This window comes from Drosophila erecta, unplaced genomic scaffold (genome assembly GCF_003286155.1).
Source record: "Drosophila erecta strain 14021-0224.00,06,07 unplaced genomic scaffold, DereRS2 tig00000152-arrow-arrow-pilon, whole genome shotgun sequence".
Lineage (NCBI taxonomy): Eukaryota > Metazoa > Arthropoda > Insecta > Diptera > Drosophilidae > Drosophila > Drosophila erecta.
The window spans coordinates 1742325-1761126 of NW_020825211.1; the positions used below are offsets into that span (position 1 = coordinate 1742325).

The 18802-nt window shown below is 37.9% G+C and overlaps 1 protein-coding gene across 3 annotated transcripts in view; it reads right to left on the bottom strand.

The window, feature by feature from the left end:
• Positions 1-358: 358 nt before the first annotated feature.
• LOC6551391 overlaps positions 359-18802 on the bottom strand; it is a 50425-nt gene continuing 31981 nt past the window's right edge. For all 3 annotated transcript variants that reach the window (XM_026982743.1, XM_026982742.1, XM_001977200.3), the window contains 3 exons: positions 16670-17082; positions 16370-16606; positions 359-1552 (listed from right to left, as the gene is read on the bottom strand). In XM_026982743.1, the coding sequence (XP_026838544.1) occupies positions 515-1552; positions 16370-16606; positions 16670-17082 (1688 nt within the window). In that variant the 3' untranslated portion in view covers positions 359-514. The remainder of the gene's footprint in view (positions 1553-16369; positions 16607-16669; positions 17083-18802) is intronic.

The following is an 18802-nucleotide window of genomic DNA, read 5'->3' on the forward strand; positions in this document are numbered from 1 at the left end:
TGACTGCTGAAACCGAAACTGAATCGTTTTTTCTTTAAAATTTACAGTGGCCGCAACTACGAGAGTCGGTGCTTATACTATAAAAACGTTTTAAAACATTGGAAGCAGCTTAAGTCGAAAACTTTTTATTTTTTTAACGCTGCTTAATCGAAAAAGCTACAAAGATGTAGGAGTCTTATTAAACGACTTTAAACCTGTCATTTTAAACGTACGTTGTACTATTTGTCACAAAATTGATAGTTCCTGGACGTTTGAATGGTATTGCTAAAGAACAAAATTGTTTAAAATGCTTGAATAAATAGAACAGGAAACTGCTTGAAAAAATAAGACCAAAGTATAAATAATTATATATTTTTTCGATTTTAGAACGACGAAAACTGTGTTGTTCAATCGATTTTCGCGTTCTGGGAAATAGTAATTGGTCTTCGGCACTATTACCCTGTACTAGCACTTGGGGAATCCGGCATTACGGCTTCCTCTTGCGTTTGGCAAACATCTGCGACCACAATCAGAATCACACATTCGACGACTTGGGGACCGCACCGGTCTCGGCACCGGGGGCGTGGCTCACCTGCTCCTGCTGCGACCGCTCCTCGCGCTGCACTTCGTCGCGGTCCGGCGACACCTGCTCCAAGTGAATCTGGACGATGTGGTCCTCCTCCTCGGGCATCGGACCGTGCTCCTCGTGCTCCTCTAGGTCGCGGGCCAAGGTCTCGCTGCGCTGCAAGCGCCGCTTGTGTGAGCCGTTCCTTGGCACCGGCACCCTGATGTTGAACTCATCGTCCAGGCTCTCGATCATGTCCAGATGTCCGGCTGACTGGCCAACGGCTTGAGAGGCCGACTTTGCAGCAGCGGCTGCGGCGGCAGCAGCCGCACTGGTGGAAGGTCCATCTCCGATCTCTGCGAAAGTGGGCTGTGCCTGTCGTCGTGCGTTTCGCTTGCCCACGGGTGCATCCTGCAGGGCCAGACGCTCCATCTCCATTCGCAGCTCGCCCAACGTAGCGGAGGCAAAGCCCGGACGCTGTGTCTCATCCACGTGGACCAGGACGAAGGGCAGCTTCAGGGACAACTCGCCACCCATGCCGCTCAGGGTTAACTTCACCTTGACATAGTAGGACACATAGATGGCGAACACGTTGCGCTCCTCATTGCCGCCGGCGGAGTTGGGATTACCCGGCTGACCCTGACCTTGCGAGCAGCCCGGCTGCCACAGGTGTGGATGTGGCGTTACCAAGGCCGGACTGCCAAGTGGGTGGCCGCAACCGCCCAACAGCTGGGCGTTCTGCATCACAAAGTGAGGCGAGCGGATGGCCGACGCAGCGATGGCGCCGGTGATCTCCTCCGGCTCGGTGCTGCGCTGCAAGGTGTCCTCCAGGGCGATCCAGTTCTTGGTGGGACCGCGTTGCGGACGCAGCGTCACCGTGGTGTTCAGCGAGGCTCCAGCGGCCACTGTGCGATCCACCGGCGGTGTCACATTATCCGAATCAGCCACCACATTCTTAAACTTGCCGTTGTTGAACATGCAGACGTCGACGTGCTGGATGGCGCAGACCTGTTCAGGTGAAGACCCAAAAGAAAATCCAGAAAATATATACATTTTAGGATGGCAAGCGAGTGAAATTGGAGCAGAATGGTTAAGTGACTGGAGAAGACAATTTCCGCGGGTTACGCACTCTACGCACTCTATTCAAATCAGTCAAATGTGCCCCAATCTTTCCGGATAATACCATTAATTTACTGCACCAACGTTTCCCAGCAGAGTATTGTCTAGTCAGCCATATTCCATTAGTTAACCTCTTGACATCTGTTTGTTTTTTTGGACAAACCCAAGCGAAGCTCAGCGTTATTTTATGGCCGCGGACAAAATGTCCCTGGTCGAAATCTCCCAGCCAATCTGAGATAATGCACTCAATTACCGTCCGTTCAAGTGGCCGCGTAAGAATGACCATGTGGGTAAATGGAAAAAACGTTCAGGGGGGGAAAAAATCCGGGAAATGGCTAAAATAATAAATTAAGCCCAGGCCTGGCTGGATTCACATATTGGCAGCTCATCAGTGTCGATTTCCCGTTGCGAGATTTGGACTTAATTTATTTTCTTCCTATTCCCTTAAGTGGCCAAAAAACAAGTGCTCCCATTTTGGGACATCGTAGTGATATAAAATTGGCACACGATACTCAGTTTTTTCACAGAATTTTGATTTCAGTGAGACACTTTCTAATATTAAATAATATCACACAACCGCCATGTTGGCCAAACAGGAATTAATTAAGTAAAAAACAGCAAGAAGTAGCAAATTTAGGGTCTTAACTTTATAACTCAGCGCAACTTATGTATATACTTGAATATTGGGGCATATTGGTTTGTTTTTCGTATTCAAGAGTTTGCGAAAACCGCACTCGCACTCGCGCCAATCGAAATGAGCAATCAAAATCTACCATCGAGTCGTTCAGTTCACAGTTTTCAATTCCGTACAGCATTTAAATGGTCGTCAACTGAGTCGCCGTCTCCCTTTGTGCGACTGCCAGGCGACTTTCAATTGGCTGTGGGGCCAAAGGACATTCGTACGCCTAAGGACTTGTTGCTGGCACCCAGCTCCGCCACCCGCTCCGCCGCCCGCTCCGCAGCGACGATGGAAATTGGGGAACAGATGTCCAAGTTGCCCAACAACTCAAGGTAACTTTTGACATTTGCTGCCTGACTTTGGTTGGCTACAAAAAAGAAAACAGAAAGTACAAAGCAATCTCGGCATTCAGAATAGCACACACACACAAGGAAATGTACATATTTAATAAGGCGCAAAGTGCACGATGAAAATAAAATAAATGAGCTGGAGGACGAGCAGCTCCTTCTGCCCACAAGAAATCTCGGTCTGGCATCAACATTTAGACTCTGACTTTGCCGGGGCTCAAAAAGTACGAAAGCGGCGTGAGGTGCACGGAAAAGGCCTTCAAATCAAATCAAATTATGCGATTGCATAAAGGCTGGCAGAAGCTTGTCACAAATGGACAAGGACTCTGGGTCTCAGAACGCACAGAAAGGACACAAGGACTCCCTTCGCCGCCCAAGAAGGCAGCCAAACGGAGCAAAGCGAAGCACCAATGAATTGAGAATATTATTTACTGCTTTTCACCAATGCGCTAAGCCATTTGGGAGTTGAAATTTGACAAAAACAGGAAATTTGGCCTGTCCCTTAAATTATGCACACCACATTTGCTGACCAGTTTTCCGGGTCAGAATATGTGATTTTGTAAATGCAGCTGCATTCCCCTGAGTTCGGAAAATGGCCAGCCGAAAAATATTTTATTCTCATAAACAAAAATATTTCAAGCATCCCACAAGTGCACATTTCTGCTTACTTGCTTGGAATGCATTTGAGATATTGAAGCAATCGGCCTTCTTATCCACTTTTAAAATTAACTAAAATATCAGAACTGTGAATACAATCAAATTGCAGAGATTTCTGTTCCTGTGCATCCAATGTCAGCAATCAATCAAATGTTCGCCTCTTCACATAACAGCCGATTATCCCAAATGGAAATATGCATCGGTTAACTCTTTGATTGGCTTCGTTTTGAATGCCCTGACCTTTTTTCTGACTGCTTCCAAATGTTTCGGTTTGCTATATGTGATAGGTATGCCCATATGTGCGCATATCCTTGTCATCAGTTCAGCTTTAAAATAGAGAGCAGAGTGTTCCATGTGTATGTGTCAGAACTTGTATCTGTCGACGACTGCAGTGTTCTGTTCTATTCATTATTGAACAATGTGCTGTGAAATAATGGGGCTGCAATCAAAATAAACAATACCAATTGACAGATGGCAGGCAGCGCGCAGCAGGATAGAACATATTGAATTTCATTCTAAAGTCCTGAAGTACTTCTAGGATTGAGTTATACATCCCATATGCATTTTGCAGTAGCCTCGAGTTCCATTTTCTTGTGTTTGCATGCATTCAACTCTGTCGAACGCGTGAGAGTAAGGATTGCTCCATTTAAGGCCCCATGTCGTATGCGTAATATCTGCCACGTAATTAAATGGCGCTTCAACCTGATTTTTTCCTTCCTCCTTCAATTTGCTGCCATAAAATTACTGATTATTTTTTTACAAAAACATAAATAAAAATTAATTAAATATAGTCTTTTCAAACGGTGTTTTCGCCATAACTTGGCCAAAAAAGGAGACACGAATAAAATGAAGACTGTTTTGTGCTGCTAATAAACATAGCTAACTATGCCTATCAATACTTTTATGATTTTCGAAAAAATAAATTTTAACAAAATTTCGCATTTTCGATAAGGGGTACCCCCATCAAAATTTGCGAAAAATGGCAAAAAATTAGAATTTACTTTTTTGAATACACGTCGATGAGAAATTTTGTTACGAATTCAACGGGGTATGACATTCTAGGTTTGGACAACTATTTTTATTGCTATCGCAAAAAAACCGATTATTTTTATCAAAAAATAATCATAAAAAAAATTTTGTCAAAAATCGGATATTTTCAAACTGGGTTTTCGCCATAACTTAGCCAAAAAAGAAGGCACAGCTAAAATGAAGACAGTTTTGTGCTGCTAATAAACATAGCTAACTATGCCTATCACTACTTTTATGATTTTCGAAAAAATAAATTTTAACAAAATTTCGCATTTTCGATAAGGGGTACCCCCATCAAAATTTGCGAAAAATGGCAAAAAATTAGAATTTACTTTTTTGAATACACGTCGATGGGAAATTTTGTTACGAATTCAACGGGGTATGACATTCTAGGTTTGGACAACTATTTTTATTGCTATCGCAAAAAAACCGATTATTTTTATCAAAAAATAATCATAAAAAAAATTTTGTCAAAAATCGGATATTTTCAAACTGGGTTTTCGCCATAACTTAGCCAAAAAAGAAGGCACAGCTAAAATGAAGACAGTTTTGTGCTGCTAATAAACATAGCTAACTATGCCTATCACTACTTTTATGATTTTCGAAAAAATAAATTTTAACAAAATTTCGCATTTTCGATAAGGGGTACCCCCATCAAAATTTGCGAAAAATGGCAAAAAATTAGAATTTACTTTTTTGAATACACGTCGATGGGAAATTTTGTTACGAATTCAACGGGGTATGACATTCTAGGTTTGGACAACTATTTTTATTGCTATCGCAAAAAAACCGATTATTTTTATCAAAAAATAATCATAAAAAAAATTTTGTTAAAAATCGGATATTTTCAAACTGGGTTTTCGCCATAACTTAGCCAAAAAAGAAGGCACAGCTAAAATGAAGACAGTTTTGTGCTGCTAATAAACATAGCTAACTATGCCTATCACTACTTTTATGATTTTCGAAAAAATAAATTTTAACAAAATTTCGCATTTTCGATAAGGGGTACCCCCATCAAAATTTGCGAAAAATGGCAAAAAATTAGAATTTACTTTTTTGAATACACGTCGATGGGAAATTTTGTTACGAATTCAACGGGGTATGACATTCTAGGTTTAGACAACTATTTTTATTGCTATCGCAAAAAAACCGATTATTTTTATCAAAAAATAATCATAAAAAAAATTTTGTCAAAAATCGGATATTTTCAAACTGGGTTTTCGCCATAACTTAGTCAAAAAAGAAGGCACAGCTAAAATGAAGACAGTTTTGTGCTGCTAATAAACATAGCTAACTATGCCTATCACTACTTTTATGATTTTCGAAAAAATAAATTTTAACAAAATTTCGCATTTTCGATAAGGGGTACCCCCATCAAAATTTGCGAAAAATGGCAAAAAATTAGAATTTACTTTTTTGAATACACGTCGATGGGAAATTTTGTTACGAATTCAACGGGGTATGACATTCTAGGTTTGGACAACTATTTTTATTGCTATCGCAAAAAAACCGATTATTTTTATCAAAAAATAATCATAAAAAAAATTTTGTCAAAAATCGGATATTTTCAAACTGGGTTTTCGCCATAACTTAGCCAAAAAAGAAGGCACAGCTAAAATGAAGACAGTTTTGTGCTGCTAATAAACATAGCTAACTATGCCTATCACTACTTTTATGATTTTCGAAAAAATAAATTTTAACAAAATTTCGCATTTTCGATAAGGGGTACCCCCATCAAAATTTGCGAAAAATGGCAAAAAATTAGAATTTACTTTTTTGAATACACGTCGATGGGAAATTTTGTTACGAATTCAACGGGGTATGACATTCTAGGTTTGGACAACTATTTTTATTGCTATCGCAAAAAAACCGATTATTTTTATCAAAAAATAATCATAAAAAAAATTTTGTCAAAAATCGGATATTTTCAAACTGGGTTTTCGCCATAACTTAGCCAAAAAAGAAGGCACAGCTAAAATGAAGACAGTTTTGTGCTGCTAATAAACATAGCTAACTATGCCTATCACTACTTTTATGATTTTCGAAAAAATAAATTTTAACAAAATTTCGCATTTTCGATAAGGGGTACCCCCATCAAAATTTGCGAAAAATGGCAAAAAATTAGAATTTACTTTTTTGAATACACGTCGATGGGAAATTTTGTTACGAATTCAACGGGGTATGACATTCTAGGTTTGGACAACTATTTTTATTGCTATCGCAAAAAAACCGATTATTTTTATCAAAAAATAATCATAAAAAAAATTTTGTCAAAAATCGGATATTTTCAAACTGGGTTTTCGCCATAACTTAGCCAAAAAAGAAGGCACAGCTAAAATGAAGACAGTTTTGTGCTGCTAATAAACATAGCTAACTATGCCTATCCCTACTTTTATGATTTTCGAAAAAATAAATTTTAACAAAATTTCGCATTTTCGATAAGGGGTACCCCCATCAAAATTTGCGAAAAATGGCAAAAAATTAGAATTTACTTTTTTGAATACACGTCGATGGGAAATTTTGTTACGAATTCAACGGGGTATGACATTCTAGGTTTGGACAACTATTTTTATTGCTATCGCAAAAAAAACCGATTATTTTTATCAAAAAATAATCATAAAAAAAATTTTGTTAAAAATCGGATATTTTCAAACTGGGTTTTCGCCATAACTTAGCCAAAAAAGAAGGCACAGCTAAAATGAAGACAGTTTTGTGCTGCTAATAAACATAGCTAACTATGCCTATCACTACTTTTATGATTTTCGAAAAAATAAATTTTAACAAAATTTCGCATTTTCGATAAGGGGTACCCCCATCAAAATTTGCGAAAAATGGCAAAAAATTAGAATTTACTTTTTTGAATACACGTCGATGGGAAATTTTGTTACGAATTCAACGGGGTATGACATTCTAGGTTTAGACAACTATTTTTATTGCTATCGCAAAAAAACCGATTATTTTTATCAAAAAATAATCATAAAAAAAATTTTGTCAAAAATCGGATATTTTCAAACTGGGTTTTCGCCATAACTTAGTCAAAAAAGAAGGCACAGCTAAAATGAAGACAGTTTTGTGCTGCTAATAAACATAGCTAACTATGCCTATCACTACTTTTATGATTTTCGAAAAAATAAATTTTAACAAAATTTCGCATTTTCGATAAGGGGTACCCCCATCAAAATTTGCGAAAAATGGCAAAAAATTAGAATTTACTTTTTTGAATACACGTCGATGGGAAATTTTGTTACGAATTCAACGGGGTATGACATTCTAGGTTTGGACAACTATTTTTATTGCTATCGCAAAAAAAACCGATTATTTTTATCAAAAAATAATCATAAAAAAAATTTTGTCAAAAATCGGATATTTTCAAACTGGGTTTTCGCCATAACTTAGCCAAAAAAGAAGGCACAGCTAAAATGAAGACAGTTTTGTGCTGCTAATAAACATAGCTAACTATGCCTATCACTACTTTTATGATTTTCGAAAAAATAAATTTTAACAAAATTTCGCATTTTCGATAAGGGGTACCCCCATCAAAATTTGCGAAAAATGGCAAAAAATTAGAGTTTACTTTTTTGAATACACGTCGATGGGAAATTTTGTTACGAATTCAACGGGGTATGACATTCTAGGTTTGGACAACTATTTTTATTGCTATCGCAAAAAAACCGATTATTTTTATCAAAAAATAATCATAAAAAAAATTTTGTCAAAAATCGGATATTTTCAAACTGGGTTTTCGCCATAACTTAGCCAAAAAAGAAGGCACAGCTAAAATGAAGACAGTTTTGTGCTGCTAATAAACATAGCTAACTATGCCTATCACTACTTTTATGATTTTCGAAAAAATAAATTTTAACAAAATTTCGCATTTTCGATAAGGGGTACCCCCATCAAAATTTGCGAAAAATGGCAAAAAATTAGAATTAACTTTTTTGAATACACGTCGATGGGAAATTTTGTTACGAATTCAACGGGGTATGACATTCTAGGTTTGGACAACTATTTTTATTGCTATCGCAAAAAAACCGATTATTTTTATCAAAAAATAATCATAAAAAAAATTTTGTCAAAAATCGGATATTTTCAAACTGGGTTTTCGCCATAACTTAGCCAAAAAAGAAGGCACAGCTAAAATGAAGACAGTTTTGTGCTGCTAATAAACATAGCTAACTATGCCTATCACTACTTTTATGATTTTCGAAAAAATAAATTTTAACAAAATTTCGCATTTTCGATAAGGGGTACCCCCATCAAAATTTGCGAAAAATGGCAAAAAATTAGAATTTACTTTTTTGAATACACGTCGATGGGAAATTTTGTTACGAATTCAACGGGGTATGACATTCTAGGTTTGGACAACTATTTTTATTGCTATCGCAAAAAAACCGATTATTTTTATCAAAAAATAATCATAAAAAAAATGTTGTCAAAAATCGGATATTTTCAAACTGGGTTTTCGCCATAACTTAGCCAAAAAAGAAGGCACAGCTAAAATGAAGACAGTTTTGTGCTGCTAATAAACCCAGCTAACTATGCCTATCACTACTTTTATGATTTTCGAAAAAATAAATTTTAACAAAATTTCGCATTTTCTATAAGGGGTACCCCCATCAAAATTTGCGAAAAATGGCAAAAAATTAGAATTTACTTTTTTGAATACACGTCGATGGGAAATTTTGTTACGAATTCAACGGGGTATGACATTCTAGGTTTGGACAACTATTTTTATTGCTATCGCGAAAAAACCGATTATTTTTATCAAAAAATAATCATAAAAAAATTTTGTCAAAAATCGGATATTTTCAAACTGGGTTTTCGCCATAACTTAGCCAAAAAAGAAGGCACAGCTAAAATGAAGACAGTTTTGTGCTGCTAATAAACCCAGCTAACTATGCCTATCACTACTTTTATGATTTTCGAAAAAATAAATTTTAACAAAATTTCGCATTTTCGATAAGGGGTACCCCCATCAAAATTTGCGAAAAATGGCAAAAAATTAGAATTAACTTTTTTGAATACACGTCGATGGGAAATTTTGTTACGAATTCAACGGGGTATGACATTCTAGGTTTGGACAACTATTTTTATTGCTATCGCAAAAAAACCGATTATTTTTATCAAAAAATAATCATAAAAAAAATTTTGTCAAAAATCGGATATTTTCAAACTGGGTTTTCGCCATAACTTAGCCAAAAAAGAAGGCACAGCTAAAATGAAGACAGTTTTGTGCTGCTAATAAACCCAGCTAACTATGCCTATCACTACTTTTATGATTTTCGAAAAAATAAATTTTAACAAAATTTCGCATTTTCGATAAGGGGTACCCCCATCAAAATTTGCGAAAAATGGCAAAAAATTAGAATTTACTTTTTTGAATACACGTCGATGGGAAATTTTGTTACGAATTCAACGGGGTATGACATTCTAGGTTTGGACAACTATTTTTATTGCTATCGCAAAAAAACCGATTATTTTTATCAAAAAATAATCATAAAAAAAATTTTGTCAAAAATCGGATATTTTCAAACTGGGTTTTCGCCATAACTTAGCCAAAAAAGAAGGCACAGCTAAAATGAAGACAGTTTTGTGCTGCTAATAAACCCAGCTAACTATGCCTATCACTACTTTTATGATTTTCGAAAAAATAAATTTTAACAAAATTTCGCATTTTCGATAAGGGGTACCCCCATCAAAATTTGCGAAAAATGGCAAAAAATTAAAATTTACTTTTTTGAATACACGTCGATGGGAAATTTTGTTACGAATTCAACGGGGTATGACATTCTAGGTTTGGACAACTATTTTTATTGCTATCGCAAAAAAACCGATTATTTTTATCAAAAAATAATCATAAAAAAAATTTTGTCAAAAATCGGATATTTTCAAACTGGGTTTTCGCCATAACTTAGCCAAAAAAGAAGGCACAGCTAAAATGAAGACAGTTTTGTGCTGCTAATAAACCCAGCTAACTATGCCTATCACTACTTTTATGATTTTCGAAAAAATAAATTTTAACAAAATTTCGCATTTTCGATAAGGGGTACCCCCATCAAAATTTGCGAAAAATGGCAAAAAATTAGAATTTACTTTTTTGAATACACGTCGATGGGAAATTTTGTTACGAATTCAACGGGGTATGACATTCTAGGTTTGGACAACTATTTTTATTGCTATCGCAAAAAAACCGATTATTTTTATCAAAAAATAATCATAAAAAAAATTTTGTCAAAAATCGGATATTTTCAAACTGGGTTTTCGCCATAACTTAGCCAAAAAAGAAGGCACAGCTAAAATGAAGACAGTTTTGTGCTGCTAATAAACCCAGCTAACTATGCCTATCACTACTTTTATGATTTTCGAAAAAATAAATTTTAACAAAATTTCGCATTTTCGATAAGGGGTACCCCCATCAAAATTTGCGAAAAATGGCAAAAAATTAGAATTTGCTTTTTTGAATACACGTCGATGGGAAATTTTGTTACGAATTCAACGGGGTATGACATTCTAGGTTTGGACAACTATTTTTATTGCTATCGCAAAAAAACCGATTATTTTTATCAAAAAATAATCATAAAAAAAATTTTGTCAAAAATCGGATATTTTCAAACTGGGTTTTCGCCATAACTTAGCCAAAAAAGAAGGCACAGCTAAAATGAAGACAGTTTTGTGCTGCTAATAAACCCAGCTAACTATGCCTATCACTACTTTTATGATTTTCGAAAAAATAAATTTTAACAAAATTTCGCATTTTCGATAAGGGGTACCCCCATCAAAATTTGCGAAAAATGGCAAAAAATTAGAATTTGCTTTTTTGAATACACGTCGATGGGAAATTTTGTTACGAATTCAACGGGGTATGACATTCTAGGTTTGGACAACTATTTTTATTGCTATCGCAAAAAAACCGATTATTTTTATCAAAAAATAATCATAAAAAAAATTTTGTCAAAAATCGGATATTTTCAAACTGGGTTTTCGCCATAACTTAGCCAAAAAAGAAGGCACAGCTAAAATGAAGACAGTTTTGTGCTGCTAATAAACCCAGCTAACTATGCCTATCACTACTTTTATGATTTTCGAAAAAATAAATTTTAACAAAATTTCGCATTTTCGATAAGGGGTACCCCCATCAAAATTTGCCAAAAATGGCAAAAAATTAGAATTTACTTTTTTGAATACACGTCGATGGGAAATTTTGTTACGAATTCAACGGGGTATGACATTCTAGGTTTGGACAACTATTTTTATTGCTATCGCAAAAAAACCGATTATTTTTATCAAAAAATAATCATAAACAAAATTTTGTCAAAAATCGGATATTTTCAAACTGGGTTTTCGCCATAACTTAGCCAAAAAAGAAGGCACAGCTAAAATGAAGACAGTTTTGTGCTGCTAATAAACCCAGCTAACTATGCCTATCACTACTTTTATGATTTTCGAAAAAATAAATTTTAACAAAATTTCGCATTTTCGATAAGGGGTACCCCCATCAAAATTTGCGAAAAATGGCAAAAAATTAGAATTTACTTTTTTGAATACACGTCGATGGGAAATTTTGTTACGAATTCAACGGGGTATGACATTCTAGGTTTGGACAACTATTTTTATTGCTATCGCAAAAAAACCGATTATTTTTATCAAAAAATAATCATAAAAAAAATTTTGTCAAAAATCGGATATTTTCAAACTGAGTTTTCGCCATAACTTAGCCAAAAAAGAAGGCACAGCTAAAATGAAGACAGTTTTGTGCTGCTAATAAACCCAGCTAACTATGCCTATCACTACTTTTATGATTTTCGAAAAAATAAATTTTAACAAAATTTCGCATTTTCGATAAGGGGTACCCCCATCAAAATTTACGAAAAATGGCAAAAAATTAGAATTTACTTTTTTGAATACACGTCGATGGGAAATTTTGTTACGAATTCAACGGGGTATGACATTCTAGGTTTGGACAACTATTTTTATTGCTATCGCAAAAAAACCGATTATTTTTATCAAAAAATAATCATAAAAAAAATTTTGTCAAAAATCGGATATTTTCAAACTGGGTTTTCGCCATAACTTAGCCAAAAAAGAAGGCACAGCTAAAATGAAGACAGTTGTGTGCTGCTAATAAACCCAGCTAACTATGCCTATCACTACTTTTATGATTTTCGAAAAAATAAATTTTAACAAAATTTCGCATTTTCGATAAGGGGTACCCCCATCAAAATTTGCGAAAAATGGCAAAAAATTAGAATTTACTTTTTTGAATACACGTCGATGGGAAATTTTGTTACGAATTCAACGGGGTATGACATTCTAGGTTTGGACAACTATTTTTATTGCTATCGCAAAAAAACCGATTATTTTTATCAAAAAATAATCATAAAAAAAATTTTGTCAAAAATCGGATATTTTCAAACTGGGTTTTCGCCATAACTTAGCCAAAAAAGAAGGCACAGCTAAAATGAAGACAGTTTTGTGCTGCTAATAAACCCAGCTAACTATGCCTATCACTACTTTTATGATTTTCGAAAAAATAAATTTTAACAAAATTTCGCATTTTCGATAAGGGGTACCCCCATCAAAATTTGCGAAAAATGGCAAAAAATTAAAATTTACTTTTTTGAATACACGTCGATGGGAAATTTTGTTACGAATTCAACGGGGTATGACATTCTAGGTTTGGACAACTATTTTTATTGCTATCGCAAAAAAACCGATTATTTTTATCAAAAAATAATCATAAAAAAAATTTTGTCAAAAATCGGATATTTTCAAACTGGGTTTTCGCCATAACTTAGCCAAAAAAGAAGGCACAGCTAAAATGAAGACAGTTTTGTGCTGCTAATAAACATAGCTAACTATGCCTATCACTACTTTTATGATTTTCGGAAAAATAAATTTTAACAAAATTTCGCATTTTCGATAAGGGGTACCCCCATCAAAATTTGCGAAAAATGGCAAAAAATTAAAATTTACTTTTTTGAATACACGTCGATGGGAAATTTTGTTACGAATTCAACGGGGTATGACATTCTAGGTTTGGACAACTATTTTTATTGCTATCGCAAAAAAACCGATTATTTTTATCAAAAAATAATCATAAAAAAAATTTTGTCAAAAATCGGATATTTTCAAACTGGGTTTTCGCCATAACTTAGCCAAAAAAGAAGGCACAGCTAAAATGAAGACAGTTTTGTGCTGCTAATAAACATAGCTAACTATGCCTATCACCACTTTTATGATTTTCGGAAAAACAAATTTTAACAAATTTTCGCATTTTCGATAAGGGGTACCCTCATCAAAATTTCCAAAAAATGGTCAAAAATAAAAGTTTTCAAGTTTGAATGCAGGTGGATAGCGAATTTTGTTACAAATTCAACGAGGTATGTCATTCCAATTTTGGACAACTACTTTTATTGCTATCGAAAAAATACTGATTATTTTTCATAGAAAACCACATACAACAAATTTTGTTTAGGTCAACTTAGCCAAAAAAAGAAGACACAACTAAAATGAAGATTGTTTTGTGCTGCTAATAAGCATAACTGACTATGCCCTTCACTTTTGGACAACTATTTTTATTGAAATAGCACTGATTATTTTGTACCAAAAAATAAAAAATGTTGTAAGAAATATGATATGATATCAAGGACATAAGTTGCCCAAAGAGGTGGCTAATAAAACGGGCTTACTACCCATGTAAATTTCCTGCTGGTTTTCGGAAATACATTTCAATTTCGAATGAAATGAAATAATTTAATAAAAAGTAAAAATAGACTGCAGTACAAACTCAATAATCTATTGCGACATTAAGTAGTTATCCATCTTCGTGTTCTTAGAGTACGTGACAATGGACGTTGATGGTTCATCTGGAGTGGATGTGGAAAAAAAAGGATAAAAAGGACAGGAGAGGGTTAAGCACGGATTAGGCATAGCCCGGCACAATGTAGGACTACAGCACACTTTTGTGAGTTCCATTTCCCGGTAAATACAGTCTACCTTTTACGGAAGGCGTTGGCGTGTTTGTAGGCGTGGCAGGCTGGCAGGCTGGCAGGCGTGAACACAAGGAGGCTCTATGAATGCCGAAGGAGCCAGAAGAAAGGTGTGTGCGGCTCACACTGAAGGGCCTTCGGGGCACAATAAAAAGTCAAGCTGAGTAACGGTGGCGGGGGCGGAATAAAGCCCATAAAATGTATAAACACAATTTTCACTTTAACTGCGTCTTTTGCCAGCCTTTCAGATCCTTTTCCTCCCTCCCCTTCGGCAATCCGTGTGGAAAGGGGGCTGAGTGTCCTTCGCTTGACAATTTCATTCGGCTAAGCGCAATTTGCATATGTGCGTGAGTGGGTGTGCTTAAGGAATCAACTGCCTGTCTTGGAGTCCTGGAGTCCTGGAGCCCTGGGACCCATGGGATCCTTTCGATTTGTCGCCACCCCACTTTCTGTCCACCTGTCTTCCTGTCTGCCATTCCCTTCATTTGAGGCAACATCAGGTGCGTGGGTAATCTTTCCATTACCCCACAGCGATTAGCAGGCGATTTCGGGTAAGGGTGAAATTCTAAGGTTTTGCATACAATAATATTCTTGCTGCTGTGCCAAAATGCCAAGTAAATCGCAGCCGAATCAATCAATATTTTAGCAGTCTGGGCATCTTCAACTATATTTCGAAGTCATTTTTTTTGTGAACTATATTTAGTCTCTCTTCTACATTTCTGCTTCAAATTCGTTGTTCTTTTAAGCAACCAGGCTTATGCTAAGCCTAAGTCAATGGAAATGGGCACTGCTCTAGAGGCATCGTTAAATCTCTATATAAGCTGCCTTTTGTTTGTCCCACCTATTGTTTACCCAGGAAAATAGGAGTCTCAAATTGAATCCCATTCAATCGGCATACGGCATACAGCAATTTGAAAATTATCTTTGGTAATTGCTATTTTTCATTAGAATTGTGCTTGAGCTGGAAATAGCTGAGCGTGTGTGTGTGTGTGTTACAGCAAGGGACGGAGCAAAGACAATGAAAAGTCCAGAAAGCTGCCGTCTCGAATAAGCCAGTAAACTGCAAATCAATCCCCATCGTTACTCATTTGCCTTGGAAACCCATTGCTCTTAGAAGGGTGGAGCCAAGCAACTCACAATCAGCTTAACTAGTAGTGCCTGGCCCAAGGGAGCGTTTGATTAACTGTCATAACTCGGAGCAGGTCCTTCCATACTTCCATACGTGTGCACCAATCACAAAGGACCCTTGAGTTCTCCACTCAGTGTCTCAACGCAGGGATGTCGGCTTATGTGATCAAATATATGCATCTTGCACTTAATTAATAACGTGCCTCAAAATCTTCGAGCCCAACATCGAATTGCATTCAATGAAATGACGATTTTCGCAGTACCAGGCACACCCGGCAAGCAATGGATATCAAATCCTCCTGGCTTTTTAGTCATCCCAAGCCACTTTCTTTTTTGCATAGACCAGGTGCCAATGCAGATTATGTACCGTATTGTGTGTATCCCAGGAATAAAGTCGACTAGGATGTGGATAGTTTTCGTTGCTCGTTGCCATGGTGGGCATGCAGCTTAAATCAGTGGCGCCGACAGTTAGGTTCCATACAAAAGGACTCTAATCCTTTAAACAAAAGCCAATTGCTAACCTAATCGACGACCCGCATCCTAATGCGCCTAGTTGTTTTCCAATTTACTTTTGCACTAAGTACTTTTGCAATTGCCGTTCTAAATAAGTATTTGCTTCTACCAAATCGTTTTTAAGCCAATAAATTTAAGTTGTTTTCCAGTTGCACCCCTGGAAATCTCTCACAAAAGCCTGCATTCCAGGTGAGACCCAAAAGCAACAGTTTGTTAGCCTTCACCTCGACAACACCACGTTGCGTATACGTAATGGCATTCCGAATGATTGCCTGCTTAACCAAAGAAATGGCTGAGGAATGGCTGAGGAATGGCCGAGGAATCTGGAAGAATGGCTAACTGGTGGGCTACCAGGGCAACTTACCCGAACTTTGCGGACCGTCTTGCGGCTATCGTTGCGTATATTGACGGTCACCTGAACGTCCTCGCCGTGTGTATACCAGCCCTTGTCCAAGCTGGCCCGCAATCCCACCCGTCCGTCGTGCAGCAGGAATGGCTTGTCCACGGATCCTTGGGGACCGCCACAAGGACCCACGCTGACGCCACCGATTCCTCCAGTGACCCCGGCCCCAGTGTGCGGCGGCAACATGCTGTCACAGTGCTGAAAGTTGCACAATTGGTTCAGTTATTTAATTATTTGGCACTACGGGGTATTGGGTCTCACCTCCTGGAAGGACTTGCTGTAGCTGTGGAAGGGATCATTGGGACACTTCTCGATCTCGCTCTTGCTGCGCCCGAAACGACCGCTGAATCGAAAGGATTTCGGTGAGAGCCGCAGCTTGGGGAAGGAGTCGCCGCGCTCGGACTTCGACTTGTGCTTGGAACCGCTAGTTGGCTGCGACTGCGATTGGTGATGGGCGTGGGCGTGGGCATGGGCGTGGGCGGCGTGCTGCTCCCCGCCCTCGCCTACCGAAGGGGGCGTGGCACTGGCCGGCGGCGACTGGGCGTTGTTCTGCCGTCCGGCAAGGGCGGCGTACTGCTCGGGCGCCAAGTGATGAAAGACATCCGTGCGATAGATGACCCGCACGCCCATCTTCACCGAGGCCCGGCGATGGAACTTCTCATCCGTTTTGTCCGCTGCACGATCAGTGGAAAATAGACAGAGAACGAAAGAGTGGGTGGCAAGAAATGGATTAATTGATTGTGTTAGGCGAATTGGAAAGTTCGTTTGCCGCTGCCGTTGCCGCCGCCGACGCTTGCGAAAGCTTTCAATTGTTGCAAGGACTTTCTGGGCGAAATATCCTTATAATTTTGCGGATGTCTTGAATTTTTGTTTTGGCAGTCGTGGTCCGTCAATCGTCCGAATGGCAAGTGATCATGAGAGATTCGTTATTTGATTTTTCGATTACCTCAGGCAGGCAGCCGGCCACTTGAACGGATAGCAAACACACTCAACATGAAACAAATGAAGGTGGAGTACACAGAAATGGCGGGAAAGATACACATGAAAGTGGTGTTTGGGTAGATGGAGAGATGCAAATCGGAGGAAGGAGTCGATACGGGGTTCTAACAGTTGGGCTATATCAAACAGCAATAGAGATCGAGCACAACAACGGAAGGAGGGAGCGTGTGGGGGCGGTTTATAACCTCTATAAAATCTCATATCAACAAATAAATGGAAGAATCTATTTCAGAAAATAGGTGAGTGTAATAAATGTAAATATTGTTAAATGAATAATTTCCCCAACACTGAATGGGAGAAGTACACACAGGAGAGTAAGACAGGGACAGGGAGAAAGAGAGAGAGATAGAAAAGGAGATAGAGAGAGAGAGAGTAAGATAGAGCAAGCCACAACACCAAGAAACTGGAATGGAACGCAAGAGGCAACAGAAACACAAACGGAAACGGAAATGGAAACGGAAACGGAAACAGATTTAGAAACGGAAATGGAAAGGAGCACGATCACGAGCAGCAACAGGACAAAGACGACACCGATAGCATGGCCGATCCGATCGGATTCGATTCGATTCGATGTGAGCCGAGCCAATCCATTCCATTCCATTCCATTCCAATCCAATCCAATCCGATGCGATTCGATCCGAAATCGATGTCCACATTCCACACAACCACTTCACAATCAGATCAATCAGTTAGTGCCTCATATACCTTGGTCGGGGGACGTGCACATACAGGCACAGCAGCCGCGGCAGAAGAGCCGGGAGACCCACCTGGCCAGCGGATTGGGGCGCTTGATCTTGGCTTCTGCTCAAGTGGGCTCGTCGTCGCTCAGAAGCTCTATGGGATTGGATACGGGGGCGATACGAACGATACGGGATGAGGGGCGTGCGATCATGATCATGGGGCTTTAATTTATATTATGTGTATTGTGCATGTGTTGTCCACATCAGTGCCTTTCAAAATCCAGCGATTTGGCTGGCATCTGGATACAGATCTCACACTTCTTATGCTCTTACTTAAACTTCAGCGATTTTGTTATAATACAAATGTGTCACAGTTAAATGTTAAATTTGTTGCATACCTCACGCTTAAATATACTTAATTAACATAGATTTGTGCATTTCAGCTTGGCCCCGCCTTGAGAACGCCTCAATTTGTTAGCATGTCTAAAGCTTAAGCTCTTTTGTAATCATTTTCATTCTAAGCCGCCACGTAAATTAAAATAATTGCCCGGACAGCTTTAATGGCAATGGAAATCTGAGCAAAATGCGCACTGCTTTTTAATGATTTTCTAACCATGATATGTGGGCCTGGTAAAATGCCTGAAATTGTTTTGGCCAAGCTCATTCAATTGATGAATTATGCCATGGAAATGATCTAAGCCAGATAAAGCATTCA